The sequence below is a fragment of the Mytilus californianus genome, unplaced genomic scaffold (genome assembly GCF_021869535.1).
Source record: "Mytilus californianus isolate M0D057914Y unplaced genomic scaffold, xbMytCali1.0.p SCAF_2, whole genome shotgun sequence".
Taxonomy (NCBI): Eukaryota; Metazoa; Mollusca; class Bivalvia; order Mytilida; family Mytilidae; genus Mytilus; species Mytilus californianus.
Window position 1 is genome coordinate 118,096,135 of NW_026262668.1, and position 24,392 is coordinate 118,120,526.

The 24,392-nt window shown below is 31.9% G+C and overlaps 3 protein-coding genes across 3 annotated transcripts in view; all 3 read left to right on the top strand.

Moving 5' to 3' along the window:
* LOC127728664 (3-oxoacyl-[acyl-carrier-protein] reductase FabG-like) overlaps window positions 1–1,437 on the top strand; it is a 40,411-nt gene extending 38,974 nt beyond the window's left edge. The window contains exons 8-9 of the mRNA XM_052236273.1: window positions 97–160; window positions 1,034–1,437. Of these exons, the coding sequence (XP_052092233.1) occupies window positions 97–160; window positions 1,034–1,192 (223 nt within the window). The 3' untranslated portion in view covers window positions 1,193–1,437. The remainder of the gene's footprint in view (window positions 1–96; window positions 161–1,033) is intronic.
* Window positions 1,438–3,496: 2,059 nt separating this feature from the next.
* Window positions 3,497–16,866, top strand: LOC127728642 (polypeptide N-acetylgalactosaminyltransferase 5-like). Its single transcript, XM_052236173.1, has 12 exons — window positions 3,497–3,573; window positions 4,648–5,812; window positions 6,310–6,463; window positions 8,176–8,342; window positions 9,490–9,654; window positions 10,953–11,169; window positions 12,580–12,697; window positions 13,648–13,839; window positions 14,183–14,311; window positions 14,644–14,751; window positions 15,202–15,330; window positions 16,686–16,866. Exons 2-12 carry the CDS (start codon window positions 5,311–5,313, stop codon window positions 16,818–16,820), a joined length of 2,016 nt encoding a protein of 671 aa, XP_052092133.1. The 5' UTR covers window positions 3,497–3,573; window positions 4,648–5,310; the 3' UTR covers window positions 16,821–16,866.
* Window positions 16,867–20,875: 4,009 nt separating this feature from the next.
* The window catches only part of LOC127728658 (TBC1 domain family member 13-like), a 34,155-nt gene continuing 30,638 nt past the window's right edge, over window positions 20,876–24,392 (top strand). The window contains exons 1-3 of the mRNA XM_052236261.1: window positions 20,876–20,933; window positions 21,059–21,132; window positions 22,644–22,684. Coding sequence (XP_052092221.1) covers window positions 20,914–20,933; window positions 21,059–21,132; window positions 22,644–22,684 — 135 coding nt within the window. The 5' untranslated portion in view covers window positions 20,876–20,913. The remainder of the gene's footprint in view (window positions 20,934–21,058; window positions 21,133–22,643; window positions 22,685–24,392) is intronic.

Below are 24,392 nucleotides of genomic sequence, written 5' to 3' on the forward strand. Positions count from 1 at the left end.
TATATATATATATATATATATATATAAATCCATGGTAGCCAACTTTGTGTGGAAATCAACTGTTAAAATCATTGTAAATATTTTTTGGTTTTGCAGTCCAGGTGTCATAATTACGGATTTTCAGAGGCGTGCTGGTATGTCAGAGGAAAATTATGCAAAAGTAAGTTGCCTTAATTCTAAATTATTCGTATTGATGAATAGAAAAGTATGCCTAAAATGTTAATTGTATGTTGTCTAAAGACATACATATTTGCTGAGGGTTGAAAATTCTACTAGTATTAAACTAATGGCATTCGCTTTCTAATTATGTCTAACTTTTTCGCAAATACCCCTATGAACAAAACATATCTGTTTAATTGCACCGATTATCAATTCCGATGGATTAAATCATTCGAAATAAGTTCATTATTCTTTCGCTACATGACATAAGCCTAAACAACAAATACAACAGCTTTTGACAAAGCACATAAATAAGCAAGCGTCTCCGAAGTGGGGAAATAAATAGGCATATACTTTTTGACAAATAATATTATTGTGCATATACCCGGTGATTGTGAAACTATCAACAATGTTTATCTATAAAAAAAATACACGAAATATTCACTAGCTATCAAGCAATCAAAATCCAGTATATGTATATAAGGTGTTATTTTGTATGAAACAGGATTTCGTTGCATATGCTGTCTTTTATTTCCAGTCAGTAAAAAATACGCAAGTTGTTGGCATAGAAACATATGCTAACAATTTCAGTGCGTGTTACATGCAATTCTATAATACTTTCATCTGCTATGCTTTTGAAATAACAGAATTACAAAATGCATTAAACTTTTGTGAGTATCAAAACCAAATACACAGAATATTTTAGATATATATTTATCACGGATGTCATGCCAAAACAATCGTTTTGTACTAGATTGAGGATTAATCAAGCGGAAGCTAAATCAAACACAGATTCCAGAATTATTCTCAAAAGTTTTAATGCAAAAGCAAATCGAATATCTTCTCATGATTTTTTTATTTTTTTTTTTTGCAGTATTTAGAGAGGCAAAAACAACTTCAACCACTCGGAGGTGCAGCTAAGCCAATAGAAGTTGCTAAAACTATTAAATTTTTGTTGAGTGATGACTCCTCCTTTGTTACTGGAGAACTGTTGTTTGTCGATGGAGGACGACATTGCTTGTCCCCTGTATAAACATTATCAGGCCTTTAACATTCTTAAAGAACCTATCAGATAAATAACAAATATAACTTGATATTTCTTGCTGTTGCCATATCTTACCAAAATATTTGAAAATAAAATATTGCCATTTTTTTTACATTTACTTTTCTACTGATGGAATTTTTGTTATATCATTTTCTTTTATATAAAGCATAGATTTATACATTCTAGATCCATCATATGTCGTTTAGAATAAAAAAGTTCACTAAATTGCTTGTAACTTTTCTTGTGAATCAAAACTCGAAATATCCAAATATCCTGTCCATCTGAAAGTATATAAGGAACAATATTGACCCGTTTGAGGGGTAGCATTATTTGCTGGTATTTAAACAATTCAATGTCATTTTTCAATTTTACTGGCAATTAAGTTGCTTACACTTTTTAAGAAAGATAGCTCTTTGTCTTCGTTTGAAACAGACACTTTGAGTGGAACAATACATAGAGGATACCATATATTTTGAATACAACTTTAAATTTTGAAACGCATAAAATTTCAACTTAATAAAATAAAAAAACTAAATCCTTTCAATGTTTTATTTGCTTGTGTTTATTGCCTTTTACATTGTAGCGAATTCGCGTACAATCGTGTAAATATTCACAACGTTAATATCCATTTAATCATAACTCATCCAAAAACATGTTCAAAAAGTTAACAATCAATATATCGCTTGCCAACACGTGAACGTTCTTTAAAAATTTTAAATATTTATCAGGCGATGCTAAGAATAGGGCATTACAAATGTACTTAACTTCAAAGTAAAATCTAAAGGAATTCTTTGTTACATGCTTCTGGGTAGCTATATCCGGAGGTGATGCTACACAGTGTGACTATATCATATTGAATGCATACTAGTTAGTAATTTGCGGTGTTTCATACAATACATGTGCTTTGTACATGTTCTAATTTTGTTCAAATTTGAATTTGTATAAACCTTTTGCTCAAGTTATCATTATTGAGAAACCCGCCTTTTTTCATTGGGTAAACACATTTATCTTCAAGAAGTAAACAGCTTCATTTTTTAGTTGCAAAATATACTGCAAACTTACATTAAGCATTGTCCTCTGACATAAAGCTACAAATGAGGACAATTGATTGAGTTTGATTCTATCATATTTTCACTAATGTTAAATTCTAAGTCCCCAATTATCTTATTATGTCTTTTTAGAAAGAATTGTATCAGTATTACGAATAAGGCTATATTATGTAGTCATGCAAATATGAAATGATAAGCTAAATAAAAGACTGTACAAAAACTATATTGTGTATACAACATATATAACGTCCCAGTACCCAAATTGCACCCATTTAGCAACAAAAAAAATCTTACAAGTTTTCATAGAGATAAAACAATTTACATTTTTATAAATTGACATTATGCAGGTCTTTCAACATAGGTAAATATATCCTAATATACACAATACGTTCACAGTATATATCAACAGATGAAGTGTTCACTGGATAAGAAAATCTACGGAAATGTCGCCATGCGTCGTCCACAAAGAGTCAACTTTTTAAAACGACCAATTAAAATATGTTATACAGATATTGATTCCTCCAAAAATGAAAAGTAAGTATGGATTATTGTCAAATTGAATTGTTCAAAATATTAGGGGAAATAAAAACAAAACACCAGTTATTCAAATTTTACGGATGTGAATTTAAGCACGGATGCAATTTGGGTACTCATCATTACAGAATTATGGATCGTTTGATTCAATATGGATTTAAAAATAAATTGTTGGAACTATATATTTAATAAGGATACATCTACAAAATAAACACAGAATGGAAACTTGTGTCTGGATCATAAATAAACGTAGGTGAAAAAACTGTCACAATAGGTGCAATTTGAGAACCCTCACGTTATATATGTATCAATAATTGGTGCTACTTTCATTTTAAAGAGCATTATGGAATATGCATAGCGTATACTTCATAGCAAACTGTTGATTAGGAAAGTTTAAAAGCTCTTATTCTGTATCTGAACTAGGCAACAATCTACAAATTAAAAAACAAAGAATTGCCCTTTTACCTACTTTAAAAAAAAAAATGCTTGTGCACTTGCATGTCTAATGTAATTATCTTGAAAACTATCTATTTCATTATTTCTACCTTTAATGTTTCTTCGTTATTTTAACATAAAACTAAATGTATTTACAACATTGTCTTACTCATTAATATTAAATACACAGAAAATGAAAAAGGAAATGATATTACCGAATATTGAAGTTAAAAGGAAATCAATGAACAAAATAAATGAATAAACATGACTCCCGCATGCAACATCTTGATGTAATCAATAAGTTAAACACGTGTCATCTTTAAACTAAGGATATATCTAAAAGTTGATAAGGTATGTTGATCGTAAAACGATATTAATATCTAAAAACTTTTTATATAGAAAACTTTGTGCATGTCTTTTGCATTTATTTTCCGTGGAGCGTTTAATTCCCAAGTTCTCATTTATTAATATGCAAATTTAGTCCTCGTAAATACTGTACGCCCAGTAGTTTCATAATTTAAATTATGAATTGTCAGCCTATGGATAACATATTTGTACTAGTTCTTAAGTTGTAATTCTCTCAAGCAATGATTGTCTTAAGAGATTTCTGCTCATGATTCTGTTACTGTTTTTTGGGGGGGTTGTCTAACAAAAGGTTGCTTCTAGTAACGAACGTAATGAAAAGTGTTCCAAAACACGTGTTGCTCACACCTTAATAAGAATCATATTCTTGTTATTGCTGCTGGATCTGTAATTCTTAAGTTGGACTGTCAGTCACCGAGGTTAACCCGCCCATGATCCATTTAAGGGGTGCAAGTATGATTTTAAGTGACATTGTTTATGGATGATTATACTGAAACTGTTCATAAAAAAAGTTATTCCGGAAACAATTATGTCTTGTGCATTGTAATCGGTATCATCCGTGTATATAAGTAAAACACAATGGATATCTGAGTGCCAATGAATTTACTTCAGGAAGAATTAAACCAATTTAAGTACACATTTACGTTTCATTTCAATCTGACATAGAGCACAACTGGGAAGTGGAACACAGTCATTGGTGACTTAAAAATGTAAAAAATAATCAAACATGAACATATACAAGGACAGATATAATTAGATACTTAGCTCTCATTTATACAGTATGCATATTTACTAGTTTATGTGTTTGTTAAGGCAACTTTTGAAAATTAATGATTTGAATCTTGAAAATAATAACATGTATATTGTCCTGATTTATATAAGTGATAGTCTAATTCAAACAATCAATTTATTGATAACCCTTGTTTGATTTTGTAAACGTTTGTAATATATATTTGATTGAAGTAGTGATATACGTGCGGATTGAAGAAAATTTAAGCATTTATTAATATTATTTTGTCTTAGTGGTCAAACATAGTCGCTCAAAATAATGTCTATTTTCAGAATATATATATACATGTCTCAGCCTAGACGACATTGACAGAAGAATAACAACATTCTCCTTTTTTTCGGTTTTGGTTCATTAAATAGAACATTGATAACATGTAAAATAGCAAAATAAGAAAAAGAAACAGATTCGGATAGGAACAGTCTTTTCTAACATTTTAAATTTACTTCCAGTGCTAAGGTTGTGAATTTACGTCCAGTGTTGATGGTGTGACAGTGTCGATAAAATATTGCACTGCAACATTATAAATTACTTTAACATAACAGCCAAAAAAAGTTATCATTTGACATTTGTTGATATTTGCATGTGTGTTTGCATTTATGAGAGAGAAATTATGTTTACGTCCATATTAACTAACTTACGTATTTTAGAATTTTGAAAAAGATTTTTTTTTGTATTTGATTTTGCATAATATTTCTGTATATTTTTTTTTTTAATTCAAGCATATCTTATATTTCATCTGTTGCGAGTAATTTTTAAGATACTTTAATTTCTTCGATATTTTTAAGGGAATATTCTAGCAATGATGACCAGATTTTAGATCTACAGAAATTGTACTAAAACGTGATATCTAAGCAAGCAATTACATTTGCATTAAAGTAGTCACCACCGACCAGTACTTAAAACATAATACCAACTATGACACATTTTTAGATATAATGACTAAGATCACAAAATCATCTTTTTTTCTTACAGTTTTTGTTGTTTCATTAATATGGTTTTCAATCACATTAATGATACTTATGTTTCACGAAGATCATATTCACAGACAATACTTAAGGGACAATTTAAAAATTCAAGAATCACTAGAATCAAGAGACCATTTCAAACTTGTTCACAAAAAACAACCTCTACAAGCTATTGTAAATCCTGAAGTAAGAAAACCATTATTGAAAACACCCAAAATCAAGTCAGCACAAAAGAATAAAGTTCCTTCTCGTTTTCTACGCCAACAACTTCAACCCCCAAAACAAAAATTTGATAGCCAACGAACAAGCAATAAATCTTTAGAAAGGGAGCATGTGGATGCCGACTTAAAATTAAGAAAGACAACATTAAAGGACAACAATGTTAATAAGAGCCAAAACGTGTATGTAATCCCAGATAGTGAATGGAAAAGATTACAACATTTAGACATCATTGCTTCGATGGATGCACCAGGTGAGTTCAGTCTTTGGTCCAAATATTGAATTATAGAAGAATCATATTTCCAACATATATTTTGTTTTTGGTTTTAAATGATAAGCGTTCTATTACCAATATATATATTATCTGATCTATTTAAACAAAAGTTAAAAAAACAATGTTGACAACACCTCCAATCTAAGTATAATACTTTTAAAATTAGAGTACAATTTTGGAAGAAAAGCTAAAAAATTCCTAAAAAGATGATTGCATTGTGGAATATAAATTGCCATGGAAGCAGTCACTCAGCTCCTCAGGAGCATAAACATATAAACTGCAATGAAATTCCGAACATGTTTGTAAAAATGTCAGAATGATTTAATTTAAAGTTAGCATTTTGCTGTTTTAAATCATCCACAATTATTGTCATAATTTTAATTCATTCTATTTTTGTACAATCCACTAACTATTTAAGTTACTTATTTTGAAATATTTTTTTTTTCTTAATGGAATTATTTTGTTTGTAATCTAAGGAGAGATGGGTAGTGCTGTTCGAGTTAACGTCAGTAAACTAGCGCCAGATCAGAAGACACAGTATGATAAGTTGTACAAACTAAATGGATTTAATCAGTATGTAAGTGATATGATTTCATATCACAGGAGACTTGCAGATATTAGAAATCCAGCGTAAGTTTCAAATCAATTCCATATTTCGTCAAAAGCCTTCTTTAAAGGTCGAGATAAATCGCCAATAAAAGCCATTTCGTCTACGTCTAGAAGGGTTTTGTTAGATATCCTTAAAACAGAAAAGACTTATATATAATACTAAATTTAATATTTGAAGAAATGCAGTGAAGATATTCACGATAAATCCATTGCCGATATGAAAATGCAAATACCTTAAACTTAAAATATGCAACAATTATAAAGCAGACATTTTCATAATTATTGAATCCATACGTCAATATCAATATAGAAACTCAAGGATGATGAAATGTAGATGTTACAAAATCAGAAATTATTGAGTGCATTTATTATTGCAGTTTTTAAAGAATAGACAAAAATGCGAGATTAATTATTGCAATTTCAGGAAAATCAGCAAACAGATTTATGTATAAGATATCAGAATGCGAGTTCTCATTATACCGATCTTCACCCAATCGTATTATTCGTAGAGATGAAAACCTCGCAATAATTTCTGAATTTGTAGGATGTAGAAACTTTCAGCTACCTTTCAATTCTTCAATGCACACACTTTAAGGAATTAAAATATTACACATACAGCTATGAAAATACAATGCAGACATATCCTTTGTTTTTCTATTATTTAAATCTTAGATAATTATATCATATGTAAGAACTTCGGTGATAATGTAAACCTTTCCAGCAATTATTGTGAAGAAACTTGCAACTTTATAATTACACTTTAAATCCCAAGAAACACTTACAGCAATGATAATGTAGACACTTACAGCAATGATAATGTAGACACTTACAGTAATGATAATGTAGACACTTACAGCAATGATAATGTAGACACTTACAGCAATGATAATGTAGACACTTAGAGCAATGATAATGTAGACACTTACAGTATTGATAATGTAGACACTTACAGCAATGATAATGTAGACACTTACAACAATGATAATGTAGACACTTACATTATTGATAATGTAGACACTTACAGCAATGATAATGTAGACACTTACAGCAAAGCAATGATAATGTAGACACTTACAGCAATGATAATGTAGACGCTTACAGTAATGATAATGTAGACACTTACAGTATTGATAATGTAGACACTTACAGCAATGATAATGTAGACACTTACAGCAATGATAATGTAGACACTTACAGTATTGATAATGTAGACACTTACAGCAATGATAATGTAGACACTTACAGCAATGATAATGTAGACACTTACAGCAATGATAATGTAGACACTTACAGCAATGATAATGTAGACACTTACAGAAATGACAAAGTAGACACTTACAGTAATGACAAAGTAGACACTTACAGTAATGATAATGCAGACAATTACAGCAATGGTAATGAAGACACTTACAGTAATGACAAAGTAGACACTTACAGTAATGACAAAGTAGACATTTACAGTAATGACAAAGTAGACACTTACAGTAATGACAAAGTAGACACTTACAGTAATGACAAAGTAGACACGTAATGACAAAGTAGACATTTACATCAATGATATTGTAGACTCTTACAGTAAAGCTTGTGTAGACACTTACAGCGATCATAATTTAAATACTTGCACCAATTACAATTCAGATACTTGCAATGATTAGTAGATATATGTGTAAACTCAATGAAAGAGTAGAAACATACACCATAAAAGAATTTTGTTCTAAATTAATCCTTTTCAGATGTAAAGCAAAAATTTATCCTAAAGATCTCCCTAACACAAGTGTTATAATTTGTCTCCATAACGAGGCTTGGTCGGTTTTACTACGTACTGTCCACAGTATTTTGGACCGGTCACCACCACATCTTATACATGAAATCATTCTGGTAGACGACTTTTCAGATTTAGGTATGTACTTAGTAACAGTATTTACATTCATTTCATCAAAAGAACGAACATTCAACGTTCTAAAAACATAAAAACATCTATGTCTCGACACATTGACATGCATATGTAGTCATTATCAAATAATTACTGACAATGATTACACATATATGTAAAATCGTATCACTTCAGGCTAAATGAATGTACCACTGCTATTTGTGAGAAATACTACAAGATGTCCTTGGACACTATGACTGTTAAAATTACCAAATATTACATTAGATGACTAAATACATGTACTTATTATTGTATCATTCATGTACTGCAATGATTTAATGTGATTAAACTATGATGAAAACTTTAAAAAAAAATGTCTTATTTTATCGACAGAAATCTTCAAGTTTGTGGCAATAAAGTATCATTTAAACAAAAAAGCCTTGAATTGAAAACAAATATGTTCAAAACATTCAATTTGTATTTTTGGGGTAAAAAGGAAGTTAAGGAAAAATAGAAATAATCGAAGATTCAGAGAAAACTTTGTTAGCGCTTATTTAATACCTAAAACAGATATATGGCCATTTCCAATCTAATTCTACGCTATGGCCATTAAATATTATTATTATTAAAACTGCAGTTGCACAGCTTCATGCAGACATAAATTCTTGTGTTTACTTTGAGGTTCTAATAAATTTGTGCCACATTTCTGAATATGTAACCACATTATAAAAAGCTTTAAAATTAATCTTAACTGTAAAGTTAAAAGATATTTGACAAACTAAATATTTAGTGATAAAGTAATTCAAAAATGAATGTTTAACTAAATCTAAATAGTATTTGAAGTAAATCTATTTATCTTCTTTTAGATAAAAATTAATTCATCTGGGTTCTGAATGTTTCTCGATGCAAGTTCACACACTGTCTTCAACAGCAACGTATTAAGTTTATAATCAAACTACTTAACATTCAAATTCTAAAAGTTTAAATCGACTGCTGAATTCTGAAAAGTGACAAATTCAGAGGAAATTAGCCATGCTTCTTTTGGTTCACTCAGGTCATTATATTTCTGCAACCAAGAATACCTCATTTTGTATGTCAATTAATATTGAGTGATTTTTTAAAAATAATGAACCATGAAAAAATATACTCGTTAATTGATAATATATTATTGCAGCACATTTGAAGAAACCATTGGATGATTATATGGAAACACTGAAAAAAGTAAAAGTATTACACACGAATAAACGAGAAGGCTTGGTACGAGCAAGACTACTAGGGTATTCTATAACTACAGGAGATACTCTCACATTTCTTGATTCTCATGTTGAATGCTTTCCAGGTAAACTTCCAATGTTTCAAAATTCAAAAATGTATATTAGATTGATTTTAATTAAATCTACAAGCTTTCCAGAAAAGCTTACCCGACCAAAGCAATTTATATCTTACATTCCCCGTCTAGAAAATGCAACAGATGTATTGCGTACATTTTCAGATTAGTCTGTTATTTCGGTCGCATGATTAAGCTTTAGAATGTATCATTTGAGAGATTGATTTAATTGAACAGACTCAATTTGTACTAATGACTTAAAAAATGAGGGCATGAAAATGTAATTGCTATAAAGTATTTTGTTCGATAACAAATTGGTGAAGTGAGTTTCAGCAATATTCCTATATATGACAGTCGTTACACGCGGACGAGTACGGTGTCTATATTAGAAGCTCTTAAAAATAGTCTTATAAAATCCTAATTTTAATATTATTTAATAATTTTACATTAAAATCAATGTAATAGATTTGTAGTTTATCTCTGATGCCACTAATTTAGTAAACAAAGGTGTGATAACATCACATAAAAAGTGAAATAACAAAAATACCGAACTCCCAGGAAAATTCAAAACGGAAAGTTCCTTATCAAATGGCAAAATCAAAAGTTCAAACACATCAAACGAATGGAAAAACCTCTGTCATATTCCTGACTTGGTACAGGCATTTCCTTATGTAGAAAATGGTGGATTAAACCTGGTTTTATAGCTAGCTAAACCTCTCACTTGTATGACAGTCGCATAAAATTCCATTATATTGCCAACAAAACAAACAGACATAATAGGTAAAAATGTCAAAGATAGGGGTGCAGCAGTCAGCATTGTGTTATGATCTTAATCACTATAAAAACAAACAAATATGTCAACAAAGAAAAACATAATGGCATATAGACAAAGCACATAAGCAAAAATGAAAGACAAGAATACAAAAAATGAACACAGCACAACAACACAATGGCGGGATGCACCGAGCAACGCCAAAAGGATATAACCAAAAATGGACTAAACAGTATATTTATAATTTACAAAGACAAATAAAAGAACACTAAAAGACGTATTTAAGATGATAAACAACGTCAGGACCTAAAATCTTAACTTCAAGACCGTCATGTATTATTTGTGAAGTTGATACAGAATATTTATCAACAAATATTTATTCCTAAAAAATAATCTAAATAAATAAGTGGTAATACCTTAGAGTATGCCATTGCTTTCTAGCTTGAGATGAGAATAAAAAAGCACATAAATATATATAACCACGTTAAAAAATACAAGTTTCTAATCTAACTATACAAAATGAAATGACATTTTACAGGTTGGTTAGAACCATTGTTAGACAGAGTACAAACAGATCCTACTATTGCAGTAGCTCCCCTTATTCCTGTCATTAGCAGTGACAGCTTCAGTAGTCAAAAATCTGTGGCTTCTCTTGTAGCAGTAGGGGGATTTGATATTGAAAAGATGTCATTTAATTGGAATAATATACCCCGAACGCAAATGCAACAGCGACACTTCGAGGCTGATCCACAGAAGTAAGTTTTTGGTCAGTGGTGGATATTTTTGCAAGTCAAGTGAAGACTCGCTTGTCTATTAAACATCTATCGTCAACAGCTCACATTTCAACAGTGAGTCATATATATACAATTTGTGTCAGTTAGTTTTAGGCTACTTTTTTGTTGATATAATTTGCATGATGTTTGTTGTTGACTTTTGTTGTTTTGTTTTAGTATTTGTTTGTTTTCTTTGTGTTTCTCTTCTTTTCGATTTGTTCCTTTTTTCAAATGAGGCAGACTTCACACAGTTGCTTCTTAAGTATTATCCTCGAACTTCACGTTCCGCTATATAGATGATGTCCTCACATTAACTGATTCAAAGTTTGATGGCTATGTTGAGTTAACCAATTCCATCGAACTTAAAAAAAGATATACAGTTAAGTCTACCTTATATCTCGACTTACATCTAGAAATTGACAATGACAGTCGGTTGAGAACAAAACTTTACGTCAAAGCAGATAATTTCAGCTTCCCAATTGTGAACTTTCCATTTCTATGAAGCAACATTCCAGCAGAACCTGCATGTGGAGTATGTACCTCCCAGTCGATATGATATTCCACAGCTTGCATTTCATATCATGATTAACTTGATAGAGGGTTGCTGCTTACATGGAAGCTATTGAACCAAGAAGTGGTGAAGTTGAAATGATTCCTTCGAAAATTTTACAGACGCAATCACGAGCTAGTCGACCGTTATAGAATATTAGTAACTGTTTCACAGATGACGGCGGTTATGTTCCAATTGTCGTTACCACAATCCCATTCACACATTGTTTTTGTGGGGGGGGGGGGGGGGGGGGCGTCTTGCTCAATCATTAGATTTTTGTATGGTATCTTGTTTACTGTTGTTTAATATTCTTGGTTTTTCTTTTTGGCCATAGCATTTTTTTCTGTTTTCTTTCGTCTTATGGTTTTTGAATGCATCCTTGGTATATTCTTCCCCCAAAAATTCCTATATTATCTCTATTTATATGTTCATAGTAAAAAATACATAAGCAGTACGATGATGATGTGCTTCATTTATTCTTTAAACACACGGAGGAGAGCTCAAATACCGAAGCAGAGCCAGTTATGACTACGGAGATTTTTAGTTGAGAAAAATAGCCATTTCAAGGGCACCTCTTAACCGATTTAAGGAAGCAGATACGATATTTTATACAGTCAGGGGACTATTTAAACAATAAGAAATGTTTCTCAATTTAATGAACAACGTTTATAATTTCTATACAGATTTCTGAAGTTCCGTTACAACGTTTTTACTAGGAAATCCTCCTCCATATCACCACCGAAAGATATATACAACATACTCATTCTTTAATTAGATGTAGACATATACCAGTATTCAAAGGTCAATGAATGTAATTATATGTTATAATTTGTAAATTTCAGATCACCAACGATAGCAGGTGGTTTATTTACTATCTCCAGATATTTCTTTACAAAAATAGGAACGTACGATGAAGGCATGAATATCTGGGGAGGGGAAAATTTAGAAATATCATTCCGGGTATGTAAAACATACTTCAGTTATGGTCAGTTATACCTAAAAAGGTAACAGAAATCACACAAAAATGCTGGACAGTTCAACAGATCACATGAACAACCAATACCCAACCCCTTAAAAAAAACAAAGAAATACACAAACAAAACCAAACAAAACATGGTCCGCATAGCCTGACTTGGTACAGGAAAAATTTGTGGCGGGGCTAAACTACACAATAAAAACTGCATTTGGGGCATAACACTGACAAAATTTGTTGAAAACCTGATGAGATAAACCCATCAGATCCATGCACAAATGTGGAGACAGAATATAAATGAATACTAATAGTAATAACGATTATAATAAAAATAATAATAATTAGTATAATTAATAATCGAATGTAACTCATTTAACGATTATATTTTGAGCATCCAATATTAAAGAGTGTATATCAAAAGTTTTCAACAATTTGCCCATTTCAATAAAATCAAAATGATATTCAGCCCTATATGTTAATGTCGAAAATATTTTGACACAAGCGTGCAAATTTTACATGTTTTTGTAATGTTTGCATCGAACGAAGTCGTCTACCAATATGAATTAATTGTTTACAAAAGACACTATCATAGCTTTGCTTCCAATATAAATTGTACTTTTGGTTTTGGTTAAAGGTCGAATAAGTCTTTAAAGTTTAAGTTTATGTTGTCATCTTGTCTAGATATACCAAGTTTTGAAACTGATTGCTGTTTTACGCCATCAGACCAAAATTTCCGGATAAGGTATACTAGTATTCGCATACATACCACGATCAACAAGTACTGCAATATACATCAGGAAATACAATATTAAAGTTTAAATGTGATATGTGTTGATAAGATTATATCAAACACGCACAAGAAGGAAAAATACGTTTCGCATGTATTTAATATATCATATAAGATAATCACATAAGAAAAAAATATTTTGTTTTCAAGATTTGGATGTGTGGTGGTAGCCTAGAAATTCACCCTTGTTCGGCTGTAGCTCATATATTTAGAGCAGTTAGTCCTTACAAATGGGGTTCGACGCCAATTGTTGAGACGTTACGGCATAATTCTGTTCGGGTTGCGGAAGTGTGGATGGATGATTATAAAGACTATTACTATGAAACTCTGAACTTCAATTTGGTGAGTTATTTGGAAAAGATAATTTGAATAAAACAGATTATTTAAAAATAAACTCTTAGATTTCACATTTTACAACCATTTTGCAAGTAAAGAGAATTTTCAAGATATCATTTGATGCTTTATCTTCTATATACACTATTTCATCTGGACGTTAGACAAAGTAGCAAAGGCGCTTGCAAAACAATATGACAAAATATTTTAGACCTTTTGGTCTCTAACTTCATATTTTCGGACATACTGTCATTAATGTCGTTTCAACTTTAACTCAGTTCATCTGCTTGCTTACGCTTTCAATTGTTAATAAAAGTGGAGTTAAAAATAGTTTGCTTTTTCATACACTCAGGGAAACTACGGTGACATATCCTCAAGAAAAGAATTGAGAAAAAAATTGAACTGTCACAGTTTTGAATGGTATGTGAAGAATGTTTATCCTTCAATAAAACTGCCGCAGAGAGCTCTTTTTGTTGGGGAGGTAATATCTAAAATTCAATAGAAAGACTGTCATTCATAATTGCATGTTAAAAAGATTTTCACTGACAACTCATAGAACAGGAATGTATATATATATGTGTATCAAGTATTACAAATAACAAAAGTAAAGAATTAATGAGCAATGGATTTATAATCCCCGAGCAGTCTCACTTTATACTAAGCAGCAATACTTAAAAGAGTAGAAGTATTATAATTTTTGTTTTTTTTTTGTTGAAAATGTAAACTCGTGAAGAATACAAGAAGCGATTCGGTAGTAGTCAGATATCCGATCTTCCTTCAAAATTCAATGATAAAATAGATTTAAATTTGCAGCTGAAGAGTTTTCTAGTATCTGCTGTTTGTATGGATTCCATGGGTGCTGGACACAGTGCGACTATAGAAGTCCAAGGACAACCTTGTCATGGATTTGGCGGAAATCAGGTAAATCATGATAAAAAAGAAATGATTGTCATTATCAGTTTGGTCCATCTCTAACTACTATTTTTTTGTGAACCTTTAACATCTATGTGGAAGATTGAAGACTAGTTTCGAGTTTTGCACATATTCTATTTTCAATTCAATAACGTCGACATCATTTTTCTGAATTATACAGATTGAAGTTTGTGTATGTGCTCCTTTATGTCATTGGTATTTAGCATTACGTATTATCCCGCTGATAATGCGTATGAACGTTTCAAATAGGTCTTTTGAACTCTAGACGTCGTAAAGAAATAAGTGTTTTGTAAAGTTCAAAACGTCGCATGGTTGTTTTATTCATTTAAATAAAGTACTTTGTTGGTCTTTTTCATTGTTTTTTCAGTAATCGTTCGGAAATATAATGATTGGTAGATGTCGATCAATGCATTTTTTTAATTATATTATTGTTTGTAGTTCTTTAGATTAACACCTGATGGCAAGATAGAAAGAAATAGTGCGTGTCTTGATTTTAATTCCAAAAATAAAACGCTTCATTTCATTCGTTGTAATGGAGGATCATCTCAAATGTGGCAATATACAAAGGTAGGAACAAATTGCAAATTGATTTTAATATAATGTCTCAGAATAACGCGTATGATCTGTTAGAGACCGGATAAAAAGTAGCACTGCAAAAATGATCATCCGTATCCAATACCCGGTACATAATTTTTGTCATAAAAGCTTATTTACAGCTACAGAAATTATGAAAAAAAATAGTAATACATGGGTGTTTCATGATGTCTTGTCTTTCATGACTAAGACTATATGTATAAAGAAAAAAAAACACAAATTCACCAATTAAGTTAGAAAGGCAAAATATATCACAGCCTACCGATGTCGGGAAGACCACTGAAAGGAATTCAAATGCAAGTTAAAAGGAGATCTACCCTTGAACTTTGTTTTTCTTTTGTATAGTGGCAACATTACTTTTATTTGCCAACGTTGGGTTAAAAATCTTGCTGAAAGCTAGTCTCTAAAGTTATAAGCAATCAAGCGGTTAATGTTTCGATCAGTCTTTTGATAATTTAAGATGTAAGTGTTTCTCATAAAAGTAAATCATCGAATTTCAGATTGATTTATCGCATAGATAGACCCATTGGTGGCCTTCGGCTGTTATCTGATCTTTGGCCAGGTTGTCTCTTTGACATATTCCCCATTTCCATTCTCAATTTTACTGTTGTAAATATTTAGTTCTCTAAATAGTTCTCTTATAACGTTCGTTTGACGTTAAAAAAAAGAAGGGATACGATAAGGTGGCAATCAAATTACCATCAGTCGAAGAAAATCAAACCATAATACGACCAAAAGACAAACGACGGACATACGTACAAAAGTCAACAAAACATTCAAAGAAAACCAAAAATTGAGTATACCTAGACAGAAAAACCAGGGCACTCAGATGGCCCGAAAGGGTAAGCAGTCCTGCTTCACTAATGACAATAGTCGTAATTCTTTCCTTTAAATAGATGCCTTGATTGGTTATATCTATTGATATAGTGTAACGTTTGATTGTGTCAGGTTTGATCGACTTTTTGAATTTACCATGGAATTCCGTATATTTGTTAATTCATTTTGACCAAGTAACATACAATAGCGGGTTTGTAAATGTCTTTTGACCAACCCCTAATATAACACCAAATAGAACAAACTAGAAAATACGTGTTTTACCATGTGTTGGTTTTCGTGCCTGCTTCACAGTGATAAATGGTTCGCATACAATTAAATTATTCAACTTTGCAACAAGAACACATCCAAGATATGGGGTTTATCCAATATTCAAACATATAACATATAAAATATTGATCAAATTTCAGTAGAAAGAAAATACTGAATTACTATTAAAATTGTCAGGCTATTACCATAATAACTTACTTATAAATTATTGATCTATTTTTCAGGACCAACAAATTAAACTACAGTTATGGGATCTTTGTCTGGAACTTACATCAAACAGACGTACACTTGCAATGAAAAATTGTGAAGCGATTCCAAAGCAACAATGGACGTGGACCAAGAAGTACATGAAAAAATAGAAAATATCAATGCCATAAATTAAATAAAGGCCAAACAACTACTTAATAGTATCATGTCTGTTGAGCCTACACCAAGTGCAAATCATTTGAGTAACATAAGTGTGTATGGTTGGATTCCGTCAATGTAGTCCGAGATTGCTATGACATCTGACAGCCTTTTTAAGACTTGTTTGGGAACCACGGTCCTAAACGGGTCTTAAAAAGGGCCATCAGATGTAACAGCAATCTTGGCCTGCCGTCACTGAGACAACTATACCGAACGACACAAATAATCAAAAGAAGTCTTAAGGTCAACATACAGTATTCATCAATAAACAGGTAAATTCACAATATGTAATTCGTCCTGAGTATAGAAAAGTTATGATTAAATATCAAAGATACAGGAAACACTTGATTCTATGATACATACACATTCCCTTGAAATACTAGTTTTGATTATAAATGAGTTTCATAAACTATATCTACAAAAGTTAATCTTTCTATGATAACACATCTTTCAATAATTTAACTATATAAAAATATCAAAGAAGCATCGCGAAGTCAGTCCTAGAATTCTCGTTACAAACAGTGGGAAAAGGACCCAAGCAGATACAAAAGGAGCAAGAAGAAACTTGACAACAGAGGTCAAACAAAGACTTATACAACATCATGGACAAAAGAAGAATAAATAGAAAAATAAAACCCAGTGAAAAATCATAACTAAAGATTGAGCAACACAAACTTAGGACTGGTAATTAATCAGTTGCGGCTCTACTATTTGCACCCGCCGTGCTGCTTTTGTAACGTTAAAAATCTAGTAATAAGTTTCTATCTGTGATAGTCATAATCACGAAAATAAATGACAGGATTATTGGAACCTTTACATGGAACATGACAGTGGTCATCTGTTGGTGGTTGGTTTGCTTTGTTATTCTGTCCAGTATTTTCTGCGATTCCTGATACACTTTTTGTGTAATGGTTAAACAAATCATGATGGCTTCCGTAAACATTTTAAAGAAATTACTTGAACTTTACCACTAAAAACTTCTGTTACAAACGTTTGGAAGAAGCAACACTTTATCAAGGAAATCCTAATATGAAACGCAAGCTCTACGAAATCGTATCAATTGAGAGAGATATATGATCGAATTTTGTTGCATAAAAATCACAATCGTAGAATTCAAAAGTTGAACAGGATAAGCATATCCTGATACGAAAGTTATTCAAACATGAATTTGCTATTAAATTGAAGAAAGACGATGGTGGATAATATTGGATTGGTTGACCGAGTATACATAGTATCTAGTTGCGGAACCGTTGCTATTAGGTCCTTATGACATTTTTTGACAATTTCTGGAAGGTCTGCAAATTGTCAAAAAATATCATAAGGACCTAAGAGCTACGCTTATGCAGGTAATTAGTAATATTATCTGTGACACTGTTAACGAAATGGTAATGGTAGATTTTTCTTCATAACACTGTAGGGATAGTTTGTAATTGAAATAAACACTTTATAAATACTGTGCTTCCGAAACGATTTCTGGATTTACCTTCATAAGGAACGCTCATGTGCTTCCGAAACGATTACTAGATTTACCTTCATAAGGAACGCTCCTGTGCTTCCGAAACGATTTCTAGATTTACCTTCATAAGGAACGCTCCTGTGCTTCCGAAACGATTTCTAGATTTACCTTCATAAGGAACGCTCCTGTGCTTCCGAAACGATTTCTAGATTTACATTCATAAGGAACGCTCCTGTGCTTCCGGAACGATTTCTAGATTTACCTTCGTAAGGAACGCTCCTGTGCTTCCGAAACGATTTCTAGATTTACCTTCATAAGGAACGCTGAAGCATTAACATTAGAAAGTCATGGATGCGTAAATTAGAATTACATCTTTTTGTTAAATTGGTATATTTCGATCATACTCTGGCATCTCGTATGAACTAAGTAAGTAAGTAAGTAAAAGATTGAAAACAATTCTTTATAAATTTCGTGCGTCCGAAGCGCTTTTCTGGTCTTACCTTCATCAGGTACGCCCAAAGCCGAATACTAGAAAGACAATGTTGTATAAGAACCGAAACAATTGAAGAGCTATATGACTAAAAAGGACCTAAAATAATAGCCAAATACATCTAAGGTCAACTTTGCCTGAACAAATTTTGGCGTGGTAAAAATCGGAAATGGTTGGGCGATATGTGATTTTAAGGGTATGTTTGAGCAAAATGGGCACGTTTAGGCAAAGGGGACACGTTTGGGGGGGATTGGCAAGTTTGAGAGCATTACATACATAAATAAGACCAAACAATAAAAGCAGTTGAGTAAAAGCACACAACTCTAAATTAACGATAACATAGACAACAAACACACAAATCAAACAACAAATTACACTGTGTATTAAAGAATAGCAAGCTGAAAGTACTGAATAGAACTGCTGTTAAGGAATCATGCCACCTTTCACTAAATATCGGTTAATGTGCTTCAGGCGTACATAATTTTAATCCTGGTATGTATAATGAGTTTATGCATAGAAGTTATCATGCAGCAACGCCATAAGTAGTACAGGAAGAAATGTGTAATGTCCAAAACCATCTATTCAAGAAATAAAACATGCACAACAAGAATGTGTCCATAGTACACGGATTTCCCACTCGCACTATCATTTTCTATGTTCAGTGGACCGTGAAATTGGGGGTCAAAACTCTAATTTGGCATTAAAATTAGAAAGATCATATCATAAGTAACATGTAAACTAAGTTTCAAGTTGATTGGACTTCAACTTCATCAAATACTACCTTGACCAAAAACTTTAACCTGAAGCGGGATAGACAGACGGACGGACGCACAGACCGAAAAACATACTATCGTAGGTGGGGCATAAAAAGAAACAAAATAGTATTGCTGTAAAATCTAAATTAGCGAATTGATATTTGTGGATGCAAAAAGTACGAGAATCAGGTCATACACTGAGGAGCAACAACCGTAAAATTATAGCCTTTATCAATAAGTCTATAAAGCCAATTATGATCTTAAACACAATTCCTAAATTTGTTACCTTAGAATCAACATTTCAGTTAAAAACTGAATACCACTTTTTATTCGGAATTCCTGCATGTGTAATTATAATTTCACAATAAATTTCTAAATTGTCATAAAATTTTGCAAAATTTTTTGACCTATTTATTTTTATGAATATCTCTGCTGTAGATGAACTTTTAGGGCATGTTTATTTTTCAGTAACATTGTCACGTAGTCAAAACAAAGACATAAAATACTACATTAAAGAAAAACGTATTATGTCTCCAGTTTAACCAAGGATTTGTATAGTGAGATCATGAATTGTGATTTCGAAATAAATTTAATCAGTAAACTATTCAGTGATTGGGCGACCTTATGGTAGATGGGGAATTTAAATTAAAAACAATAGAATACTTTAATACTTTGCCAATCGCAGTTAATATCAGGCTATTTTCAAAAATAATAAAAACTATGGGTCACGGAGCCCTTAGTTTTCAAGCCGTACATATTATGCTAAATTGAGAGAGTGCCCGAAAAAAATCAATTAAGTGTAAATAAAAAAATAAATAAACGACAAATTATGCGGAGAAGATATCTAAGAAAAACCAAGGATTTGTAAGGTAAGACTATACAAATCCTTGGAAAAACTAAGGATCACACGGACTTCGTTATCTTGGTACAAATCAAAATATAGGTACTGTACATTACCTTATAAAAATAATATTTTCTGGGTTATCTCCCTTTATAAAAAAATCGAATCAAACTTAAAAAAAACCCAATCGTAATAATAAGATAAGACATATATGTCATATATATATATAATGTTCTACCTTTACGCGAAAGTCTTCAAACGAATATTGCATTCTTTCTAAAAAAAAATGCAGTTTTCTGCGGTTTTCTGCTATTGTACAATCCAAGATGACAGAAGACAGCCAATCCATTTTTATTGCTTAAAGAGTTTAATAGTTTCTTTTTTCTCGGTCACAAGTTTCTTTACTAGCTAGTGACCCCAAGAAGTTTTGTGTTTATCTCACTAAAAATAGAAAAGCACGTGTAGGAAGTCGTCCACTGCGCTTGTGTACAGATAGTAAACAAAGATGGCAGCTTACCAAGCAAGGTATGACGCCCATAATAGCAAGTTTATTTGCAGTTTCAAATTGTTTGTCACGTCATGTGTTTAGTTTAAAGACGTACCTAAATGTTAGACAAATTAAAAGAATACTATTAATTAAAATATTTCAGGTTGAAGCAATTTGAAGATGTCCTGAAAGAAGAGGTGATCGACTTAAAGAATTTACGGAAGTTATGTTTTAATGGTAAAACTTTTATTTGTTTTTATATGAGAGGGCGTAAATGCTAATTAAGTTGTATTTTAACTACAATTTTTATTTACTGTGAAGTGTTACAGTTTTTGCAAATGCTACCACTGGAATTTTTGTTGTTAACATATATCTGAACTTTTTCTGAAACACCTTGGTACATAGTCCGAGGTTGTTCTGACGTCCAACGGCTGTTTTTCCACGGCCCAAGCAACACAGTTTTTCAACGGCCCCAGCAAAAAAGTTTTTCAGCGGTTCCATCAAAACACCCGTTGGACGTCAGAGCAACCTCGGACTACTTGGTACCAAACACTCCTGAAGCCCCCCCCCCCCCACCCCCTCTATTTTCCAGATTTGGTTGATTATTTAGGGACTACTGATGCATGACTGGAGCGGGCCCCCTCTTATGGCAGTCAGTGGGGCCCCTTATGAGAATTTCCGGATCTGCCACTGTTTTTCAATACCTAGGTTTCGACTGACACAATTTTAGCAAGATTTAATTTCCTTTTGTGGCCATGTTAATCAAAGTGCACAAATTCCTTCATAAAGCAGCCAAGATTCAGCTTGTTACACTGACAGCTATACGTTTTCTAAAAATTTTGATTTCTTTTAGATGTTTTAATATGGTTATTGAATGCCTGTTTTGAGGTGTTCAGTTTATACAATAAAGAATTTCAAAATTCAGGTCAACACCTCTCATGGGGGATATCCCCCATAAACATGATAAATCAGGATAGTTAGTGACCTTCAATTGTTCACATCTTTGACCTTTGGTCTTTTTATAGATAGTTGTCTTGTAATAGGCAATAACACCACATCTTATACATTGTATTTATATCATTCGCCATACATGTAAACTGAATTGGTTTGTAAACAGGGCATGAGGCGCAAGTCATGTCATTCCATTTCCATTCTTTGTATTAATAATACATAAAAAGTATAACAGGAATTAACCAAAATTATTGGATAGTGCAACAGAACACACCAATCGCCACTACCTCACTCCTCCAAGAAATAGATTTACAAACAACAAACTCTGGTACATATATTGCATAGAGGTTCTCTTGATTAGACAAGCTTTTAAGCCAAAGTAAGACATGGTTGACCTAAATTTTAAATGAGTTGTTCAAATATTTTTCAAAGAACATTATGGTAGATTCTTGGTCCTCTAAGAATTTAATTGGCCACACTTGAATGCTCCTTAGAAGATTCCTCCAAGTAAATATAAGTCACCAAGAACTATTTTTTTGTCAATGAGACAGCAATCCTATGATATTTAGAGGTCATCATACATTATTATTTTCTTTCTGTTCTGTTGTCATGTGCTCAGTGGTTTGTGTTCCTGATTATTGTTTGGTTCTACATCAACTAAAGAGTATGACTTTTTATGAAAGTTTGTACAAGTTGTGTAGTGGTACATCTACTGAAGTAAATGACCATTTTTTATTTGATCAAAGTAAAAAACAAAATAATGAACTTTTGTTTACCATGACAATACAATTTTTCAGGTTGTCCTTTTGAATGTGGTTACAGATCTGTTTGCTGGAAGGTTAGTAACTACATGTACATCTATAAATAGCAAATTTGACAGATCAGTTGTCAATTATTTGATGGTTCTTTTTAGTCTTCACCAATTTATAAAAGCTGAAGGGAAACTAATCATAGAGTGAGAGCAAATGAAAGGAGACCAAAACACATTGCTCGGTGGTAAAAGCATTTCGAAACAGTAGTTGTCTTAGTCTTTTAACATCACAGTTTACCCATAGTAATCAAGACTTTAAGCTGGGCAACATTGAGCAGAGAAAATCAAAATCATTTCAGGAACCCTTTACCTTCCTAAAGTTGAGATCGTAAATCAACTGAAATTTTTAGGTTTATAAAAATAAGAAGGTGAGGTATGATTGCCAATGACACAACTATATGAGATCAAATGAAGTAGATTTTTAAAAGCAATTCTATATGTTAGCATAAAGCCTTCAAAAATGAGCAAAACCCAAATTCATAAAAGGCCATGACATGACAAATTGTAAAACTATTCAAATGAGAGAAAAAACAAAGCCTGATTTATGTACAAAACAATAAACCAAAAAAAAAAAATTGACAGCAACCAACAACAACCACTGATTTCAGGTTTTTGACTTTGGACATGCACACACAGAATGTGGCCTGGGGGAGTTATTCCTGTTTGGAAGAGCCCAACCCTCCCATAATCTAGGTCAATGGTATAACAGCACAACATAAGAACAAACTGTAAAAATAAGTTGAAAAGGGATTGACTCCTCAGATTGACACAAAACAGCAAAAAGCAACTAACAAAAGGACTTAAGACACAAAGTACAAATTTTAGAGTACTGGCAGTTACTGAAAGCCAATTACAATTGATATGTTAATCATGTTTCCCAGACCAAAATATCAATCAGTACACAGCCAACAGAATCATTGTAAATTAAAGATCCAATAAACAGTCGGAGAAAAACTTGACCTTGTGCAATGGCAAAATATATGTATCGACAGAATTTAGGACCCTAAGTATTAATTACTGTATAGGAATACATAATTGTTAATGTTTTAATTTATTGATAACAAAATCAATGTAAGTACAGATAAAACAACATTCAAAGATCTTATTACAGTTTTAAATTGATAACGTTTTATAATAAATATGAAAATGAGATATGATATGATTGCCAATGAGACAACTCTCCACCAGAGACCAAATGCCATATAAGATAACAACTATGTATGGCCTTCAACAATGAGCAAAACCTATACTGCATAGTGAGCTATAAAAGGCCCAAAATAACAAATGTAAAACAATTTGAACAAGAAAACTAACGACCTGATTTATGTACAAAGCAAAAAAACAAAAAACAAATTTGATAAAGCAACAAAAAACAACCACTAAATTACAGGCTCCTGACTTGAGACAGACACATACCAAACCCTCATCCTTACCTGGGACAGTGGTGTAACAGTATAACATAAGAAAAAACTTTAAAATTCAGTTCACAAGGGCTTAACTCATCAGCTCCATTCAAAGCAGAAAAACAAGTAACAAAAACACAAACTGGATGTGGCAGGGAATTTATACATCCCCCACAATAAAAATAAGTTTATTCAAAGGATATACAAGTTTACATGGACTGTATCTAAAATTACAGGCTCTTTAAACAACATCACCATAAAAATTAGGTTATGATATCCTGGTTGTAATAAGAATTCTACAGGTACAGCCAAACTTCTAAACCAAATCCTTA

Excerpts from the sequence above, each read along its gene's own strand:
- LOC127728642 (XM_052236173.1), top strand. The coding sequence starts at position 5,311 with ATGACTAAGATCACAAAATCATCTTTTTTTCTTACAGTTTTTGTTGTT. Across the intron at positions 9,655-10,952 it reads TCATGTTGAATGCTTTCCAG|GTTGGTTAGAACCATTGTTA; the intron begins GTAAACTTCCAA and ends GACATTTTACAG. Across the intron at positions 15,331-16,685 it reads AAATGTGGCAATATACAAAG|GACCAACAAATTAAACTACA; the intron begins GTAGGAACAAAT and ends TCTATTTTTCAG.